This window comes from Aegilops tauschii, chromosome 4, assembly GCF_002575655.3.
Source record: "Aegilops tauschii subsp. strangulata cultivar AL8/78 chromosome 4, Aet v6.0, whole genome shotgun sequence".
Lineage (NCBI taxonomy): Eukaryota > Viridiplantae > Streptophyta > Magnoliopsida > Poales > Poaceae > Aegilops > Aegilops tauschii.
Window position 1 is genome coordinate 268,170,875 of NC_053038.3, and position 20,758 is coordinate 268,191,632.

A 20,758-nucleotide genomic window follows, 5' to 3' on the forward strand; every position below is an offset into this window, starting at 1 on the left:
CAAAAAATATCTATAAAAAGAAATGCAACAAACCAGAAAATAAATGATGGGAAACAATGAACTTACCAGTTTTGCATCCAACAGGTTTATGTCGTCACTCACAAAAACCTTGAACTGGTTAACTGCATCTTGTAAAACAAATGGGCTATGCACAACTGGCAATACAGGGTTTCCTTCATCATCTCTCGTCACAAAGGTTTCCATCTGAAGAACATACTGCAAACAAAAAAGAACAAAAAAAGGACATGAAAAAAAGAATAAACAATGCATGCAGGCATGGACATAAAAAACCAGTACAATAGAAAAAATGACAGCACGCGTTTACCGTGATAAATAAGGGTGAAAGTAGCACACGTTCACCACCAGAATGATAAACTAAACCCATTACAGGGTCTTGCTTCTAGTACTTGATGACAAAATCCATGAGATACGAATCCATTAAAGCTCCTTTGCCAAATGCATTATATATATAGTCAACAGTGTAAGTATCAAGATCACCAAAAGGACTATTCACCATAAAGAACGCATTCCTGCAGTAAACATACAGAGATGGGATCAATAAAATTAAAATTAAAAACAAAACACAAAAAAGGATTAAGGGCACACACATAAAACTTACTCGTGGTATTTGGTTACAAAATCTTTGGTGAGAACAGGATCCTTTATTTTCCTCGCCTCATTAATATATTTGAACCTCGGAGGCTTCAATTTCTCTATAGAGCATCTCAACTTAAAAGCCCTCTCACCTGCCCTCTTGTTCGAAAATATTTCAACGTCATCCACAGGAGGACGATTAATTGCTGCACTCCTAGTCCTAGTGACGCGAGGACACGGCGTAACAAAATCATCATCATCAACATCAATACATCGCGTGGAGAGCTAGGTCGAGAAACACTTCCACCATCAAGTCCAGACGCCACAACTGTGTTCAAACCATCTCCAGCCAAAGAACCAGAATTATCTGGAGAGATTTCAATGGCACAATCCTCCATAACCACCTCAGAACCCTAGGACTCGAACAGTGACGTACAGCCTTCATGAATCCCCCCATTAAAACCTAAAAACGTGTAGAAAAAACATGGAAACACTCGGCACAAAATACAAACCAAAAAACATGTAATACATCTCATTAAAATAAAAAATGCAGTTCACTAAAGAATAGAATGCAACACAATTGTCTACATCAATGCAGTCCACTTGTCTACAACAATGCAGATCAAAATGTATACAACAATGCAGCCCACTTGTATACAACAATGCAGCCCACTTGTAAAGAACAATGCAGCTCACTTGCCCAAAAAAGAAAATGCATCTCACTAACACAACAAATAAATATACACATCCATTCTAAATCATGAACTTAACTAAACAAACTAGTAAAAAAACCGTAAGAACCGGAAGCAAGCAGTAGACAAAAAAAATAAAGGAAGGATAAAGAAGTTCACTAAAACAATCTTTATCTGCAGAAATTAAAAGTGATGTTAAATCAAGGGAACACTTTCTCGATGTGAGCCAACTATAGAGCATGGCCTTTCTGATGTAGCCAATGTGCTCCACCCCAAACTGAGCAACTCGAACACCATCCCAAGTCTGCAAGAATTGAAACATGTAGAATCCACAATCATGCCTGCAATAAAAGAATAACAAACATTAGTTTCACAAAATGAAATAAAAAAACTTCAGCAGTATGGTGGAGAGGGGCTGTACGGAACACACCCATTTGGCTGCATTGGGACAATGACATGTTTCAACACAAATCCATCAAGTGTAGGAGGATTTAGCGGCTCATCAGAACTTCAGCTTCCTTCTTTCCATGCACGCTTGATATTTTTAACCATCCTCCTAAAAACCCTGATCGCATCAAGGCTGCCAGGTTTATTGAGCAAGTCAAGAAATTCAAACCGCCTTTCTTTCACATTTAACTCAACTACACAATAATGACCAACACCATCCCTCATCTCTGGCGGATCAAAAGTTGCAAAAAGGACCTGTTCGAAGCACGAAAAAATAAATAAAATTATTATAAGAAGAAGAAACAGAACACTATAAAAACAAACACGCAAAATATAGTTTTCGACACATAAAAACGTTACTCACCATATCCTTTTTATCAACATGCTCCTCAGCTTTTGAAGAGAACATCATTTTAACACTCCTACCTACAGTACCACCATTCCAAATATTTGTCTGCCAAAAAAAACAAAAAACAAATAGTGCTCAAGCAAACAGGTCGTTGCACGAAATCAGAAAGGAAAATAAAAAAAATAAAACAAAAATTTCTGCATTCTTACACAAATATGGTACGGGACAACCATTCTCGGAGATCCCTTAAACTTATCTACCAGCAAAGAAACCCCAAGATCTACAAGTCTTGTAGTGAGCATCACTTTATCCCAAAAGGATTGACCAACTTCGCCAATGGTAATATCAGCCATCTCAGTTTTAAAAGCAATCATGTCCGTGAATTTTTCATGAAAAAACTGAAACATAAGATACTAAAAAAATAACAACAAAGAAAAAGGGGTAAATACCAAAATTAGAAAATACATATGAACAAAACAATTTCTAGAAAACCATACTTTTTCTTCTTGTCCTTCCAAACCCTCGTAACAGCAGCGTACAACTCACTGTATCTTTTCAGAAGAGCTGGATCAATGCTCGACGGTGTCACAACAGGAAGTTTGTCATCTGTAACAAAAAGATGAAGTTCACTTATCCAAATAATGAAGTTCCAATATTAAGATATGGAAATTCTGCTAGCTATTTTGAAAATCATAAACAAAAGATCAAGTTTCACTTATCATTAAACATCTAATACAGATACCACAGTAATTAAACAAAATGAAATGAGAAAAACTTCAACTGCACTCTTCGAAATAAAACTCTTGCCTTCAGTGTCAGTGTCTTCATGCTGTTGTTCTCCGGAGCCGACCAAAACGTTTTCTTGGATAGATTGCGACGAATCCACCACAACCTCACTGGACTGCCCTTCTGCAGCAACATCAGCATTCTCTGGATTTACAACAGTCTGGTCAACCGCAACGTCCTTAGATACTTCAGCTACATGAGGCTCCACTCTCGATACTTCAGGAACATCGTTGGCCGCCAGACAAACAGGGGAAGCAACAACACTAACAACAGGGACAACATTCTCCAGCGGCTTTTCAATGCCAAAAATCAGAATCTTCATGCCGACTAGGGGAAACAGCATCAAGGGATTCTTGAGCTACAGAAGGGTCTGCACAGTCGACGGCAACCGATGCAGAAGCATCAACACTGCCACCACCATCAGCAGCACAACCGCCCTGATTCAGATCAATGTGAACTTCCACGTTTTGTTCTCCAGGCTATGGAAAGTTTAAAAAACACACAATAACACAAAATGAGTGTGGGGATAATTAACACAACAACACACAGGACACTTATGTCAAAGACTGCTGACAACATACACAGAACAACGACAGTCCACATATGCAAAACAACTGCAACCCACGTGTGTCAAAACAACTACAACTCAACCCACATATACGTAAAACGGAACTGCAGTTCACTTTGTCAAACGCTGCAGTTCAGTTAGGTTAAATACTGAAGCTTACGTATGTAAAACATTATGGACCACGCATGCAAAAAAGAACTGCAGTTCACTTCTGTCAAATACTGAAGCTCACACATGTAAACCTATCGCAGCTAACATATGTAAATGAAAATACATATGAGTGAACATAACAGCGTACATCAAGTTTATAACAACAACAAAAAATTAGATTACAACACACTAACAGAGCAAGTAATACAACTATACCTTATCAGCTACAACATCCGGAGGGGACGATGCATCAGCCAAGACCTCATCCTTCCCAGAGCCATCATAGGACTCTTTATGCACATCACAAGCAGCAACAACAGTCTACGGGCATAGAACAAACCAAAAATGAAAATAAGATGGTAACGACCAAAAAAAACTTCAACTATGCACAAGCAGTACACACTTTACAACCATGAAGTACACAAAAAATACAATAAAATGGAAAGCAACAAATGCAAGTTTAAGAAGAGGGACGCATGGCACAACAGACATGGCAGAAGTACTTGTACCTGACCAATTCCATCGTCCCTAGTTCCATGGACACCAGAAGATTCCACTCCAGCCTATCACAAAAAACAAAAATAGTGAGGAGCAGTCCACATAATACACAAAAGAGGTTCAAAGCCACAAAAAACCTAGAACATACATTATCAGCGCCAACGCCAGCGCCCTGACGGTTCATTTCATCCAAAATATGCCCAACATCCTTCTCATACCGACTGCATTTTTCCTCCTGTGAATGTCTCAATTGAGCATACAAAGACCGAACATTCGTCACTGCAATCTTCAGGCTTTCAATCAGGCCATAATCAAAATTGTGAGCAGCAACAATATCTTCATCTCGTGGGCCATGGTCAATAGGGAAAAAACCAGCAATTGTCCTCAACCTGTCACCAGAGGTTGGCAAATCTTCAGTCAACTTCAAAACCTTCAGAAGAAGCTCATCAATCTGCTCGTGTTTTTTGCCGCCAACAAATGTGTGTTTAGAAGAGCTTCTATTATCAAAGATTTGTCGAGCCATGAAACCACGAGTATGCGGCACCTCATCATCACAGGCAGGAAGCTGGCTACAGATAGGCTCATAAAACCTAGCATGAGTGCTAGGCCCCGCATCAGAGCTGCCGCATGCAACTTCACCTGACGCCTTCCACTGGAAAAAAAAGACAAGAGGCAAAGAGAAGTACACCTGTGAGTACTAGAAAAGTTTGTATTTATAATGGCTGCACCTTTAAAAAAAAATCTGATATAAAAAAATCAGATGCACTAACCGGAAGCTTCCCAAATTTGTAAGTTTCCAAGTAAATCTTTCCCTTCACAAGCACATCCTCATTGTATAACTTCATCAGGTCCTTGGTCGTCAGGTATGACGCACGTGGCGTCAACGTGTGCATGACTGAAAATTTGCGAAGCTTCAAGCAGTCAAGATACATAATTAGGGGGACAATGGCACAACCCTCTGCAGAATTCTGCTTGCTGCCTTCTGTTTGCCACCTCACCACAGCTGCCTGCAACTCATCAACTACAAGCTGGCAAAAGTCCATATGAGCCATAGCCGCATAATCCATGTTCTCTACCATTGCAGCAACTCTACCCAAACGAACTGCGGGCCCGGGGCACAACAAATTCTGGTAAAGTATCAGGAAGAACACCTTCACAGCAAGGTCAACAGTCACATGATCATCTTCCTCCACCAACACCTTCAACTTCTCAAGCAAGTCCTTGACACCTATACTTTTTAAACGGTCAAAGCCAAGCTCATCCTTGAGGGCAGTCAACGAGTCATTATGGCTGCTGGCAGCAGGCATGGGTGCAGTGTGACGTCCCATGGGTAAATCAAAAATGTGATGAACTGCATCATGATTGATTCGAAGAACCCTGCCATTCCCAGAGTCCATTATCATGGTGGAAGGGTCAATCACTCCCATCAGATAGCTCATAAGAATGCACGACACATTTTTCTTTACTGTCAGTTCAAAGACAACACCAAATCCAGCATCCCGAACACGACTACAGTGTGCCTCTTTCAACAAAGCAGCAGCCTTGCAAACAGTGGGAAGCGACAAACGTACGGTCTTGTTAAATCGAGAATCATCTCCCTCAGCATCATCTTCAGTTGCATTGCTCTTACTAGACTTCTTCCTCTGTGTAAAGGGAAATGCAATCCGCATTAGAAGACTAGCCATAAAAAAAGAGATAGAGAAAACACAGATAGAATAACAAATGAAGGAAACAAATGCAGTCCACTTCAACAAACCTTTGGAACAACATCCACCTCCTCGCTAGAGTCACCACCAACATCTTCATCGACATCATCACGGGCACGCTTGGGTAGACTCTTAGGTGAACCACAGTCTTTGGTCTACCACTATGAACATCCCTCACAAAATCAGCAAGCACAAAGTCATCATCATTAGAGTTGGGACCTTTAGTGACATGTAGTCGCTTGCGCTGAGGATCATCCTTTCCACCAGCTTCATCAGTTCTCTTGCCAAGATTCTTGTTCATGCCAACAACACGTGGACTCCGCCGAGGTGTACCACCTTCCTCAGCAACAGTACTCAGCCTGTTCTTCTGCAAAGAAGGCTTCTTCACCTTGGCAAATTCGGCACCCTTGGCACCATCTGCAACTCTCCTCTGCTTCTCCTTCTCCGCAAACTCTTTCGAGTCACTTTCAAACATCAACTTCTTCTTCCTTTGCTTCAACTCATATTCACGAAGCTGTTCCGAGACCATCTAATCATGTGTAACTTCCTCTGTACCATCAACAGACTGCGATTGTGTTTCAGACAAAACGGGACGTCTCTGGTCAAAGCTCACACCAACATTACCCTTTGCAAAATAATGGTCAATCAATTGAGTAAGCTCCTCAAACCCAGGCACCCCGGCATGGAAAACAGACACTGCGTCAAAATGAAGTTTGACTATGGTCGTTAAAAAGTGCACAAAAAGAACAAATGCAGTACACTTAGACATATAAAATGCAGTGCTCCAACCATAAGCTAAAAATAAAAAATAATGCATTGCACAAAAAACTTGAATAAAACAACAATGCAGTTCACACATACATATAGTGGAGTTCACATATACAAAATAAATGCAGTGCTGCATACACTAACTTCACGTTTGTTCCCAACAAAATGCCGGACTAGATACAGCAAGGCAACGCCAATTTGTACAACATCAAGTAACCAGCATACACAAAATAAACAAATCAATCACATACTAGAAGGAGGGACCACACTTATGGGAGAAGATTCAATCGGCGAATTCACTTTATGTCCTCCCTCGCCACCATGATCCTTACCACCAGGACAATGAGAGCCAATTGGTGTATCTTTATGAGCACTGCAATCACCTACTGGATTCAAAAAGAACCAGAAACAGAAATTACAAAACATCACATGACAAAATAATGCAAACGAACGCTGAAAACTAGTAGAGCAAAACCAATATGCAGGATGGTTTACGAAACTAGATAAACATCAAACAAAATAAACAAAGCCTAAAATAATTACTCCACATACCCTGAACTCATCCTCCCACTCTGCTCGACGAAGACATGGCATTTGCCTACAGCACAAGGACGAAGTGACAGATGTAAGCAACAAAATCGGCGAAAATCTCACGAAAGCCTAGATCCACCTTGCTACACGCGAGTATCGACTTCAAATCGAGATAAAATCGACTGCCTACGGAAAAATTACACAAGCAAAATGACCAAAAGCAACTACGAGAAGCACAAAACAAGACGAGGGGACGATCAAGACCGAGGCCAAGCGGAACGTACCACAAAAAAGGTGCGGCGGCGGGAGGGGGGGAGGGGGTGCAGCGACGGGAACAGACAGGAGAGGGCTGCGGGAGCGCAGTGGCAAGGGCTCATGGAGCGGACGGCGACGCGGAGTGCAGGAATAAGGACCTCTTGAGGGCGGCGGTTCCTCGGGCGACGGCGGTTGCTGCGGGCGACGACGGTTTTGCTCGAGGGAGAGATGCCTTGGGAGAAACTGAAAGAGAGGAGAGGGGATTGTTCTCGGTCTCTCTCCCTGTCAGCGGAACGGTGGGATCGCCTGGAAGGGACACGTAGGAGGCCCGCGTGTGGCAAACGGTAACATAAAACGGGCCGGCCCAAAAATGGCCCGGCTAAAAATAAGACAGACTACATCAAAACGCACATGATGCAGTTCTCTATGAAGAACAATGAAGTTCAAACGGTAAAACAAAATAAAATACATGCAGTTCGTAAAAAAAGTTAAAATAAAAAACAACACACATGTTAAGAAAACGCATCCGAAAAGAAAAAGTCTACCTTCAAATAATTGCCACACAAAAAGGGGGGGGCCAACCCCCCTACCCCTCCCGTACCAGGGACTGCAGTAAGTACACGCAAAAAATAGATGCAGTACGCAGCACTAGAAAAATGAAGTGCATTTCGTTACACGAAGCAGTACGGTATAGCAATCCAGTTCTGGATTACCTACATGAATAAATACACGGTAAAGAACATAGCGAAAAACTCGTAAAATTGCGGAATACATTGTACTTTATTTAGGGGCTGCAGCAAGGACACGCAAAAAACGGTGAAGTACGCACCTGTAGACAAAATGCAGTTCTCTATTGTACATGATGCAGTGCAGAACTCTAACCAATGCAGTTTCATTATCACGTAGGATACATATAAACGTGACAAATGCCCGTTCGCATAGAAAGTGGTGGTTAAAAAAATTACTGATAAAAAAACCACGTTAAAAAAACCACGTTCGCATACAACCACCCAATTGGAGCGGTTCCATCGCCACAAGCCCACGATCACAGACGCCGCACCAACCCACGATCTGCACAACCGCATCGTCAGCGAGATCGTGCAGTTCATCCGATGCGGCCATCCCACCCCGCGTCCTCCCCTTAAATTCAGACCCCTGCCAAAGGCCTTCTCATCCACAACAACACAAGTATCCATTGCGCTGCCACCAAATCGCTCCATCACATCCGTCTCCACGCAAAACACCAAGCCCTACTACCGGCCATGGTGTTCGCCGACGAGTACAAGGGCGTGGAGGCCCACGGCAACACCAAGTTGCACGTCATCCACACCAACGACAAGAAGCAGATGGCGATCACCCTCGCTCAGTACGAGCGCCACCTCAGCCTCCAGCACCACAAGATCGTCAGCATTGATCTCGAGTACAATAACGAGCCTGAAGCGACGCAGAAACCCGCCCTCTGCCAACTCTCCATCGGCAAGAAACACCCGGTACTGCTCTTCCAACTGAGCGCCGCTGAAAGGTGCATCGTTTTCGACAACTTCCTCGCCGACCCCAGGTACACCTTTGCAGGCTTCTCCATCGACGGCGACAAAAAAAGGGTAGAGCGCGTCAATCTGGAGGTCGCCAACTTCGTCGACATCCAGAAGGAGTGGAGGGTGCCCGAGGCAACCAAGGAGTTGGACTCCCTTGGAGACTTCTCCGGCATGCTCATAGACGACTACTGCAACAACATGAAGAAGAAGATCACCGACGACGAACACAAGCACTGGGCCACCCTGCCTCTGTCCATGAGGCACATCGAGTACGCGGCAAAGGATGCCTACGCAGCATACGAGATATGGAACCGCATCACCCTCACCCAGGACGGGCTTCGCCGTGCAAAGCTGGAGAAGGAGGAGCCCCCCAAGAAGCGCGCGAGGAGCAGCTGGGGATGGGGAGATGCTACCTGGTGAAGAAGAAGATTGTGCCGGCCAAAGAGCCAACAATGCCAGCGTCGTTTTAGAATTATCATAAAATTTGCTTTATGTTGTTTGCTTATGTATCGTTAGTTTGCTTGTGATCATTTGCTTTTGCTGAACTTAGTTTGCTTGCCATGCAGAATCGCTTGTAATGATGTACTTTCATTATGTTAGATTGCATTCTGTTGAAATTAGTTTGTTGATGATGAACTTGTTGTACAGAATGCCTATGATAATTTGTTTTCTGTTGTTTGCTTATGTATCATTAGATTCGAGCAGTGCACAAAACAAAATAAGATGCAGTGTGCAAATAGGACGCATGCAGTGCAAGTTTTTTTGACTATATACTGCAAGGCAACAGCCTCACAGTCCTTTATTAATAACTAAAAGAAAGCAATATAGTTACAATTATACAAATTTACAGAAAAAAGAGAGAAAAGATACTTACAAGCAAAGAGGCTAAGAAAGGTTAGCTATCCAAGACAGTAAACTATCTTTATATTTACACCTAATCTTATGAGACAGAAGAGAAATGTCATGGATAAAGTTCCTTCTCCAAGCTCTAAAAGAAGGTTGCTCATTTCTGAAGATCTTCCCATTCCTTTGTGTCCAAATATTCCAAGTAGCAGTGAAGACAACCTCAGTGAAGAAAGGATGACCGAAATCCCTCCTAATTGATTGAGCCATCTCATATGTGGTTTGGTTCGGCTGAACGGACCAAGAAATCCTAAGATAGTTCCAAATCCTTTGGCTAAAATTGCAAGCAAAGAAAAGATGAGCCCGATCCTCATGCTGTGCAAGGTTGCATAGCACACATGTGTCATCCTGGATGATCCAATGATGACGTTGCATCATATCCCTAGTGTTCAAACGATCCATTAATAGAAGCCAGCCAAGCACTTTGAACTTGAGTGTGCATGCACACTTCCAAATCCATTTAAAGATGGGGTCAACCACTAGGTGTGAGAAGCAAGAGCCATAGTATATCTTTGACATAAAAACACCAGGCTTCGAAGGCCACTTCCAAATGTCTTTGCTCTCACCATCCAGATTGATCAAAGGCAGCAGGGCCTGGAGCTGTGTTAATTCTGAGTAGGCCTCCTATGATAGAGGCAAATGGAAATGATCCAAGACATCAGGCCGCTCCATAAACTCCTTGACAGTGATTGCATCATCAACTACAAATGAATGTAGCCTCGGGAAACAGTCGTGTAAAAGAACAGCACGATTTCCCAGCTGCCAATGGTCGAGCCAAAAAAGCACCGTGTCGCCTACATGAACTTGTGGAACAGCTAGCTTGCAGAAATTAGGGTATAAACGCATGACATCACGCTACCAAAAGGAGCCATAGTTCTGGGTGCTTTGAGGTGGTGACAATGCATAATAAGTGTCCCAAATTAATGATACCCAAGGCACATCCACTTTATTATAGAACTTGAAGAGATGCTTTAGTAACAAAGCCTCATTTTGAATGCCCAAGTTAAGAACACCCAAACCGCCGAATTTCTTAGGGTAACAGACTAAATCCCAAGCCGCCAATGATTGACGCGGGTTATCCGTGTTGCCCCTCCACAGACATTGCGTCATGATTCGCTCTAACTGCTGCAAAATGCCCTTGGGAAGAGATAAGGTACACAAGAAGTATATTGGCATGGAGCACAACACTGACTGTAGAAGTTGCAGTCGGCTTCTTTGATTTAGCAGGCATGAGGAAACAGATAAGCGTCGCTCAACACGATCAACCAGAGGCAGTAGATCATAGATTGTAGGCCTAGAAGTTCCCATTGGCAAGCCTAAATACGTGAATGGCATTGACCCAACATCGCATCCGAGCAAAGAAGCCACCCTAGCACCTTCCGCATCAGTCATGTTTATTGGAATGAGTGAGGACTTACTAAAGTTTACACGTAGTCCTGTTGACGTCGCAAATGTGTCAAGCATCTCCTTGAAAGCAATAAGCTGATCATCGATCGCAGGCAGAACAATTAAAGTGTCGTTGGCATACTGTACAATCGGGTAGTCGCTGGAGTTGGTTGGGATTGGCAGTGAGAGGATGTTCCTGGAGCACATCTCGTTGACTACAGATTGCAATAAGTCAACCGCAATCACAAAGAGCAACGGTGAGAGAGGATCCCCCTGACGCACGCCCATTCTGCAAACAAAGTGATTGCCAGGCACGCCGTTGAGAAGCACAGAAGAAGATCCCGTAGACAATATGCTATTGATCCATCCAGTCCACCGGGAGTCAAAACCCTTGCTTTGTAAAATTCTGAGAATAAGTTCATGCTCAATTGTGTCGAAGGCCTTCGTGAAATCCAGCTTAAGAAGGATGATGGGTCGCTTCGAAGCTTTGCATTGGTGTATATACTCAAAACACCAAGCCAGGCAATCTTGAATAGAACGACACCGAAGAAAACCATATTGATTGCGGTGGATGCATCTTAGTATCACTTTCTGAAGGCGGTTAGCAAGCAGTTTAGTTAAAAACTTCAAGCACGTGTTGGTCAACGAGATGGGCCTAAAGTCTCCGACAACTTCACGGCTCAGCTTTTTGGGTATCAGAGTAATTAATGAAGTATTTAGACATTCCAGATTGCATCTGCCCCTGTGCAGGGTATCAATGCAAGTTGTCTACCAATGCAGTACAGACTCTGTCGAATGAAGTTTACACATACCCAACAAAGCAGTGCACGCCCCTAAATTTGAAAAAATGAATACATAAGAGAAAAAACACAAAAAGAAAAATGCGATCTGTATGTGTAGTGCGGAAATATATGAGTGTGCAGTATAGAAACATAATCAATGCAGTACACGTATGATTTACTAAGCAGTGCACTCCCCTACATTAGAAAAAAGATTACATAAGAGCAAAAACACGAAAACAAAAATGAGAACTGTGCATGTAGTACGGAATGCATGCACATGTAGTACAGAACCCTGATCAATGCAGTGCATGGATGATTTACTAAGCAGTGCACGCCCCTACATTGAAAAACAATACATGACAGAAAATACAAAGAAAAAAATTTGACCACCCAGGTGCAGCTGGCCCCAGCCAGTCTCGTAGTAGATCTACGCCCACAGCAGGCGAGTCGTTCTGAGCCACGATGCATGGGGCCGGGCACACATGGGCCCACAGGTCATAGAGCATAGAGCAGCGAGCGCCGTGTATAATCGCCCAAATAAGTAACCAGAGGAGTTCGACACGGTTGCCTCGGCAACATTTATAAATAGGTCGGGCGCGCCTTCCGCGGGCGAGGTGGGACTAAACATTAGGCCGCACACAACGCACCGGGAACCAGCCGTACTCACAGGCCGACTTGGGCCCAACGCGTCTTCACTCCCCGAACACAGGCCCAACACACAAAAGAGAGGCCACTGAAAATTAAAAAAATATCCCACATACCATACACAAACGCAGGCCCAACCATGCGTTCCGCAGTTCGTCTTGATATCACATTGAAGTTCGCTATGTTCAACTAAGTAGTCCTCTTGCTACTCAAATGCATCCGCGGACACTGAATCAGAACCAATCCACCACCTAACACCAACCACATTTATTACTTCCATTGCTCAATTGGTTGCATAAAAACGTATCCATTCGTGCTCCAGACTAACACAACTCCTCCCCCCGTTCCTCTTTTTCTTCAAATCATAGATCTAGGGCTCATCCCATCCCCAGCTCTTCTTTGGAATTCAACTGAACCCGCCATGGACTGTAAGTGCGGGTGTTTGGCAAGGATGGTGTCGGTAGCGGACACATGCGTGTACGCAGAAGGTCTAGAGCTCACCAACACCGAGTGGCGCAGCATCCTCGGGTGCCTGATGATACCCAACAGGGGGTTTTGGGCGCCATTTCTTCATCGCCTCACAACTGGAGATCTGCACGAAAGTTGGGTATGTTTTTCCCCTCACAATTTTGGACATAATCTAGCCTGCAAATCCACATCTGAATATATAGTTCAATCAATTTGTTCAGTAGTGTGAACAAAATACAAAACATAATTTGTATTGTTGTTCAGATTTGTTAGCTATTAAGACTTGATGCTTCCACCTATTTTTCTTCAGTACCACACCAGGAATCGACACTAGTTAGATCAGAACCCCAACACAAGAACAAAAAAAGTTCAGTAGATCAGCGTTGCAATTCTCATAACATGCTGGCGAAGTACACTGTAACTGACCTTGCAGTACAAGCATGTTGCAGTATAATATATATCCTAGTAAAACTAGAGGTCAATTACGTATATAAGTTTGTTCATACATTGCAACTACTTTAGAAAATAGCAGTCATATATATGTAAGTATTGAAGTCAACATAAACAGATCATCCTAAGTATAAACAAAAACTTTTGTTGTTTACTTATAAAATTCTTTTTCCACCCATTCCAATATGCAGAAACTGCCATCCTCAATAAAATTTCCTGCTCTGAGTTTAGGGAAGGTTACTTTGGAGACACAACACAAGAATGGGTATGCAGACATGCAAGCTGACTACCACATCGACTCTAAAGACTGCATCAACATAACTACTGGTTGGAAAGATTTTGTCTCCCAGAATGGCTTTGAGGTCGGAGAAGTGGCCATGGTGTTTTTCTACAAAGAAGAAGACTCCCTCAAGTTTACAATATTTGCACTCTAGGCTGTCTAATATGAAGCAACCAATATTTCTAATGCTTTGCTTATGTTGTATGCTTTTAAAATTATGTCCATCAGACACTTTGAACGATGCCTATTTAAAGTATGCAACCTCAACTGCATCATTTTATCATCCTTTTTAGACAAGTTGCTGTTGGCAGTAATGCAGTTCTCTCGAACACATTGTGTGGTACTAATAATAAAACAAAGTAGTCCTCTGAAAAGTAACAAGGAAATGCGAATGGTCGAAACTTTGCAGTTAACATATGATGTTCAAAAACAATTCTCATAGTATGCAGTTCAAAAAAACCCTTATAATAACTATTAAGCTAACACAAGCATATAATGGACCATCCATTCTAATAGCAGAATAGAACATTAACCACAAATGCTAATGCAGTACGGAAGTCCATATTATGCAGTCCTCTAGAACACAGAATCCAGTTTAAGAAAGCAGAAATCTCATAAGCTGCCATAACCACTGTAATGCAGCTACAACGAAGTACACTACTAACGAAAATGCAGTGCACTACAACGTATGCCACAACTACAACAAATAAAATTAAAGCACTAGAACTCCAGACATCTGGTAGACTAATAGATGTGTCAATTTCACTCGCACTTCCATTACTCGCCTAAAAATTGTCCAACCACTAAACTATCGAAAAATACCCCCGCAAAAAATTACATGGAAGTCACGGCAACAGGACGAAAAACATCAGCTTTCATTTAAAAAATGCAATTCAAAAAATGACAATTATACCCGCGATACAATGAATTCAAACCTATACCAACAGTAATTACAATATTCAAACACGCATGGATGCGCAAAATCCAAAAAACCAACAAGAACAGAGGAGCGGACGAAGCTCACCCGCCCGCACAATCAAATTAACAGGAATTGAAAACTAACTCCTAAAAATTAACAAATTATAGAGTGAACGGGACGATTAAAAAGAACGCAATCAAAGAATTCCTACTAAAAAACAACATCCGAGCACAAAAAAAATCACATCTGAAGCGAACACGAACGAGCAGAGAAAGCTCGTCCGCCAAATCCCTCATTTTGCAAGCACTGTAGTAGAATTTCCTGTAAATTAGAAAGAATAAAGGTAAAATGAGACACAGAGACAAACTAAATCATCCCGCAACACCCGATTCCACACAGAAAACGCGTGCGGAACACTAGAAAATGAAGCAGTTCTCCCGTGAAGCATTGCAATGCCCAACGTAAAGACGATGCAGTTCGCTTCTGTTCAGAGTGCAGTGCGGAAGTGTTATCAGAATAACTATTCTGCTAATATTACCAGAATAGACCGGCTGTATATATACATACATACATATATATATATATATATATATATATATATATGTGTGTGTGTGTGTGTGTGTGTGTGTGTGTGTATGTATTCATATATACAAATGAGATCTCTTTTTTTGCATATTCAAAATTTGATATTGCTAGCCAAAGCTGCCGCCTGGTAAAATGTACCAGAAAACCGGACCATAGGGTACAATCGTGATTTCTTACCATGGAAAAAATTTCGAGGCGAAACGATGAACTCATGTTTTCATTTAAACAAAAATATGTTGTTAGTTAATGTAAATGTTTTGAAATAGCACATGGTTCACTCACAAAAGACCTGTGTCCACTAAACCGTGCCTGATGCCCCCCACCCCCTGCTATGCATGCGATATGAGTTGTGCATTCTGATTGGCCAGAACCCAAACCCCACGGATCGTACATTTGCACCGTTGGATGCTCCTTGATCGAACAGAGATCCTCATCTCTTTCGACATCACATGCAATTCCTGTTCATGTAAATGTTTTCAGATAGCACACGGTTCACTCACGACAGCCGTGTGCCTACCAAACCGTGGTCGATGCCCCCTCTTGCTACGCGCGTGATGTGAGTCGTGCGTTTTGATTGGCCAGAACCCAAACCCAACGGATCGTACATCTGCACCGTTGGATGCTCCCAGATCGAACGACAATCCTCATCCCTTTCGACAGGAAATGCAGTCTGGCTAGGATTTGATTTATATGCCAAAATGCACGGTAAATGCCAAAAAATGTCTTAAATATAGCACACGAGCCCTGAAATGCGCCAGCAAATAAAACCCGTGGTATAATGGTGATTGCTTAACGTGGGAAAAATTTAGAGGCGAAACGATGAACTCACGTATTCATTTCAAAATTAGTACGTCTTCATTTCAAACAAAAATTTTCTCTTTGTGCACACGAGCCCTTAGAGGCAACCATTTGCATAGGCCTTTCCGCGCGCTGACCGAGGATATTTTCACCCTTTTCACCTAGGCCGCCAACACCCCTCCCACCGCCCGCCCGCGTTTCACTCAACTAGTCCACCCAATCTTCATCGCCAGCTCCCCCTCCCCCAGATCCACAGCAGAACCCTCTCCGGCTCCGGCGTGCTCACCCCAGCCGTCACTAGTGCAAAACCGGGATGTATCACCGGTTTGTAAGGGCCTTTAGTGCCGGTTCCGCAACCAGCACTAAAGAGTGGGGACTAAAGGTCCCCCCCCCCCTTTAGTACCGGTTCGGCTTGAACCGGCACAAAGGTGCACCCACGTGGCACGAGCCAGCGGCGGGGGCGGGGAGCCCTTTAGTACCGGTTGGTAACACCAACCGGTACTACAATATTTGAGGGGGTTTTGGTTTTATTTTTTATTTTTCCTTTCATTTTGTGTTTTCCATTTAATATTTTTTGTTTGCTATTATTTTACGATACTACATATTGTATATATAGGGAAAATGCATCCTACTACCCAGTGGTAGTTACCCCACATATCTCATATACTACCATGTGGCGCTATATATACTATTTTATTATTTTAAATATGTTCATAAACTATATCTAAGTATTTCAAAGCAAGTTACATGAAAAAGTTGCATATGAGTCCATAGTTTTTGTTATAATTGTGAAATACGTACATATTTGTATGTAAAAAAGAGCATACTTAAAACATGGTACATACTACCTAAAAATTATATATATACTACCTAATCATTGATATATACTACATACTACACGTATATACTCTCGGTTTTGACAGATACTACATACAACATAGAAAACACAAGTGATGGTAACTACCACTTCTTGTAGGAAACATTTGTCCTATATATATAGTGTTACTATTCATCACACAGGGTGCAGAATAAGTTATTCTTCACCCGAGGTAATTTACAATTGTTTCATAAATAAATTACATTTGAAATAAAAATAGTTACATTCATCTTCATTCACTACGTAAAATTTGGCATAAGAAAACAAAAATATAGGTCATAAGATCAGAAAAAATGCATTTCATGTATTTTTTACACTATGTTTGTAATTTTACCTAACATAAATATTTTTTACGGCGACTATATATTTTCTTATGATCTATTTTTACGTATAAAATAAGACAAAATTTACGGAACATGAAATTACGGTGCATTGCTATTAAAATAGAGGGGGGTGAAGAATAACTATTCCTCACCCAGGGGGGCGAATAGTCAATCCCTATATATAGGGAAAATACATCCTACCACCTAGTGGTAGTTACCCCACATGTCTCATATACGACCATGTGGTACTATATATACTACTTTATCATTCTAAAAATGTTCATATACTATATCTAAGATATTTCAACGCAAATTACATGTAAAAATTGCATATGAGCCCATCATTTTTGTTATATTTATGAAATACGTATATATTTGTACTAAAAAAGAGTATGCTTAAAATATGATACATACTACCTAAAATGTAGTATATATACTACCTAAACATCATTATATACTACATACTATACGTACATGCTCTCGGTTTTGACAGATACTACATACAACATACCAAACGCAAGTGGTAGTAACTACCACTGGTGGTAGATATATATATCATCGAATGTCTCACAACCACCATTATTCACACATACACAAGCATGTATATATACATATACAATTAGGTATACATACAATTTCTCCTACATGTTGCCTTGGTGTCTTCGGAGCACGATGACAAGTGGTTCATGGGGGCGGTAGCGGGTAATAGTATTCTCCTTTGGGATCTATGACCTGGTCGAGCAAAAATCCCGCTATTTCCTCTTGAAGTGCTCGTATGCGCTCCGTTGGTAGGAGCTTCTCCCGCACGCCTTTGAACTGTAAGAAGGAGATCAATATGCATGCATGTGTATTAGTTGTGTGACTAGATATCGATAATCATGTAAAAATTGTGAATAGTGTTATGTCAAACGTACCCATTGCTGTCTATCAGATTTGCTCCTTTCGGACGCCATCATGCGAATGTTCTCGCAAATGTAGAATGCACACACATCAGTCCCCGGCGCCTGCTTCAGGGCCTTTACGAGAATTGAATTTAATCAGGTAATAATTAATCAAGCATGATAATTAATTAATGGTATTGAAACAAGAATTAAAGAGATGGTAGCTAGCTAGCTAGTACTACTTAATTACTTACCTTGGGTCGATACCAAAACAGCTTTTCTGCCCATTTGCCTGGAGTCACCTTGACGAACTTTGCACAAGCCCTGCCCGCCGGCAAACACAATTAATAAAGGGGTTATTAAATAGTTCATATCGGGAAATGACGAACTAAATAGGCCGAGATATAGTTAATAATGATTGAAATTACCTGTTGACTATCCCCTTCAAGATGGTGTAGTCACTTTCTTTTTTAAGTAGTGAGTCCAGTACTTCAACTTTTCCTTCTTCAACTTTAATGTCTAACAAGATCCAGTGGTAAGTGCATGCGCACACGTTTGCATGTCTTAATTAAGCGGGCATGTGCATAACACTAATCAACTACCCTAAACTACACTTAATTATTAACATCTAGCTAGCTAGTAAGCAAAAACAGAATTTGTAGTACAAGACAATGTGACTCACGGAAGGAGATCAATATGCATGCATGTGTATTAGTTGTGTGACTAGATATCGATAATCATGTAAAAATTGTGAATAGTGTTATGTCAAACGTACCCATTGCTGTCTATCAGATTTGCTCCTTTCGGACGCCATCATGCGAATGTTCTCGCAAATGTAGAATGCACACACATCAGTCCCCGGCGCCTGCTTCAGGGCCTTTACGAGAATTGAATTTAATCAGGTAATAATTAATCAAGCATGATAATTAATTAATGGTATTGAAACAAGAATTAAAGAGATGGTAGCTAGCTAGCTAGTACTACTTAATTACTTACCTTGGGTCGATACCAAAACAGCTTTTCTGCCCATTTGCCTGGAGTCACCTTGACGAACTTTGCACAAGCCCTGCCCGCCGGCAAACACAATTAATAAAGGGGTTATTAAATAGTTCATATCGGGAAATGACGAACTAAATAGGCCGAGATATAGTTAATAATGATTGAAATTACCTGTTGACTATCCCCTTCAAGATGGTGTAGTCACTTTCTTTTTTAAGTAGTGAGTCCAGTACTTCAACTTTTCCTTCTTCAACTTTAATGTCTAACAAGATCCAGTGGTAAGTGCATGCGCACACGTTTGCATGTCTTAATTAAGCGGGCATGTGCATAACACTAATCAACTACCCTAAACTACACTTAATTATTAACATCTAGCTAGCTAGTAAGCAAAAACAGAATTTGTAGTACAAGACAATGTGACTCACGGAAGGAGATCAATATGCATGCATGTGTATTAGTTGTGTGACTAGATATCGATAATCATGTAAAAATTGTGAATAGTGTTATGTCAAACGTACCCATTGCTGTCTATCAGATTTGCTCCTTTCGGACGCCATCATGCGAATGTTCTCGCAAATGTAGAATGCACACACATCAGTCCCCGGCGCCTGCTTCAGGGCCTTTACGAGAATTGAATTTAATCAGGTAATAATTAATCAAGCATGATAATTAATTAATGGTATTGAAACAAGAATTAAAGAGATGGTAGCTAGCTAGCTAGTACTACTTAATTACTTACCTTGGGTCGATACCAAAACAGCTTTTCTGCCCATTTGCCTGGAGTCACCTTGACGAACTTTGCACAAGCCCTGCCCGCCGGCAAACACAATTAATAAAGGGGTTATTAAATAGTTCATATCGGGAAATGACGAACTAAATAGGCCGAGATATAGTTAATAATGATTGAAATTACCTGTTGACTATCCCCTTCAAGATGGTGTAGTCACTTTCTTTTTAAGTAGTGAGTCCAGTACTTCAACTTTTCCTTCTTCAACTTTAATGTCTAACAAGATCCAGTGGTAAGTGCATGCGCACACGTTTGCATGTCTTAATTAAGCGGGCATGTGCATAACACTAATCAACTACCCTAAACTACACTTAATTATTAACATCTAGCTAGCTAGTAAGCAAAAACAGAATTTGTAGTACAAGACAATGTGACTCACGGAAGGAGATCAATATGCATGCATGTGTATTAGTTGTGTGACTAGATATCGATAATCATGTAAAAATTGTGAATAGTGTTATGTCAAACGTACCCATTGCTGTCTATCAGATTTGCTCCTTTCGGACGCCATCATGCGAATGTTCTCGCAAATGTAGAATGCACACACATCAGTCCCCGGCGCCTGCTTCAGGGCCTTTACGAGAATTGAATTTAATCAGGTAATAATTAATCAAGCATGATAATTAATTAATGGTATTGAAACAAGAATTAAAGAGATGGTAGCTAGCTAGCTAGTACTACTTAATTACTTACCTTGGGTCGATACCAAAACAGCTTTTCTGCCCATTTGCCTGGAGTCACCTTGACGAACTTTGCACAAGCCCTGCCCGCCGGCAAACACAATTAATAAAGGGGT

The 20,758-nt window shown here is 41.6% G+C and overlaps 1 protein-coding gene across 1 annotated transcript; it reads left to right on the top strand.

Moving 5' to 3' along the window:
• The first annotated feature begins 8,606 nt into the window (after window positions 1-8,606).
• On the top strand, window positions 8,607-9,299 carry LOC141021816 (uncharacterized). Its single transcript, XM_073497665.1, has one exon. It carries the CDS (start codon window positions 8,607-8,609, stop codon window positions 9,297-9,299), a length of 693 nt encoding a protein of 230 aa, XP_073353766.1.
• The last annotated feature ends 11,459 nt before the right edge of the window (window positions 9,300-20,758 follow it).

What these genes read in the sequence shown, in the direction of transcription:
- LOC141021816 (XM_073497665.1), top strand. Translation starts at nt 8,607, where the DNA reads ATGGTGTTCGCCGACGAGTACAAGGGCGTGGAGGCCCACGGCAACACC.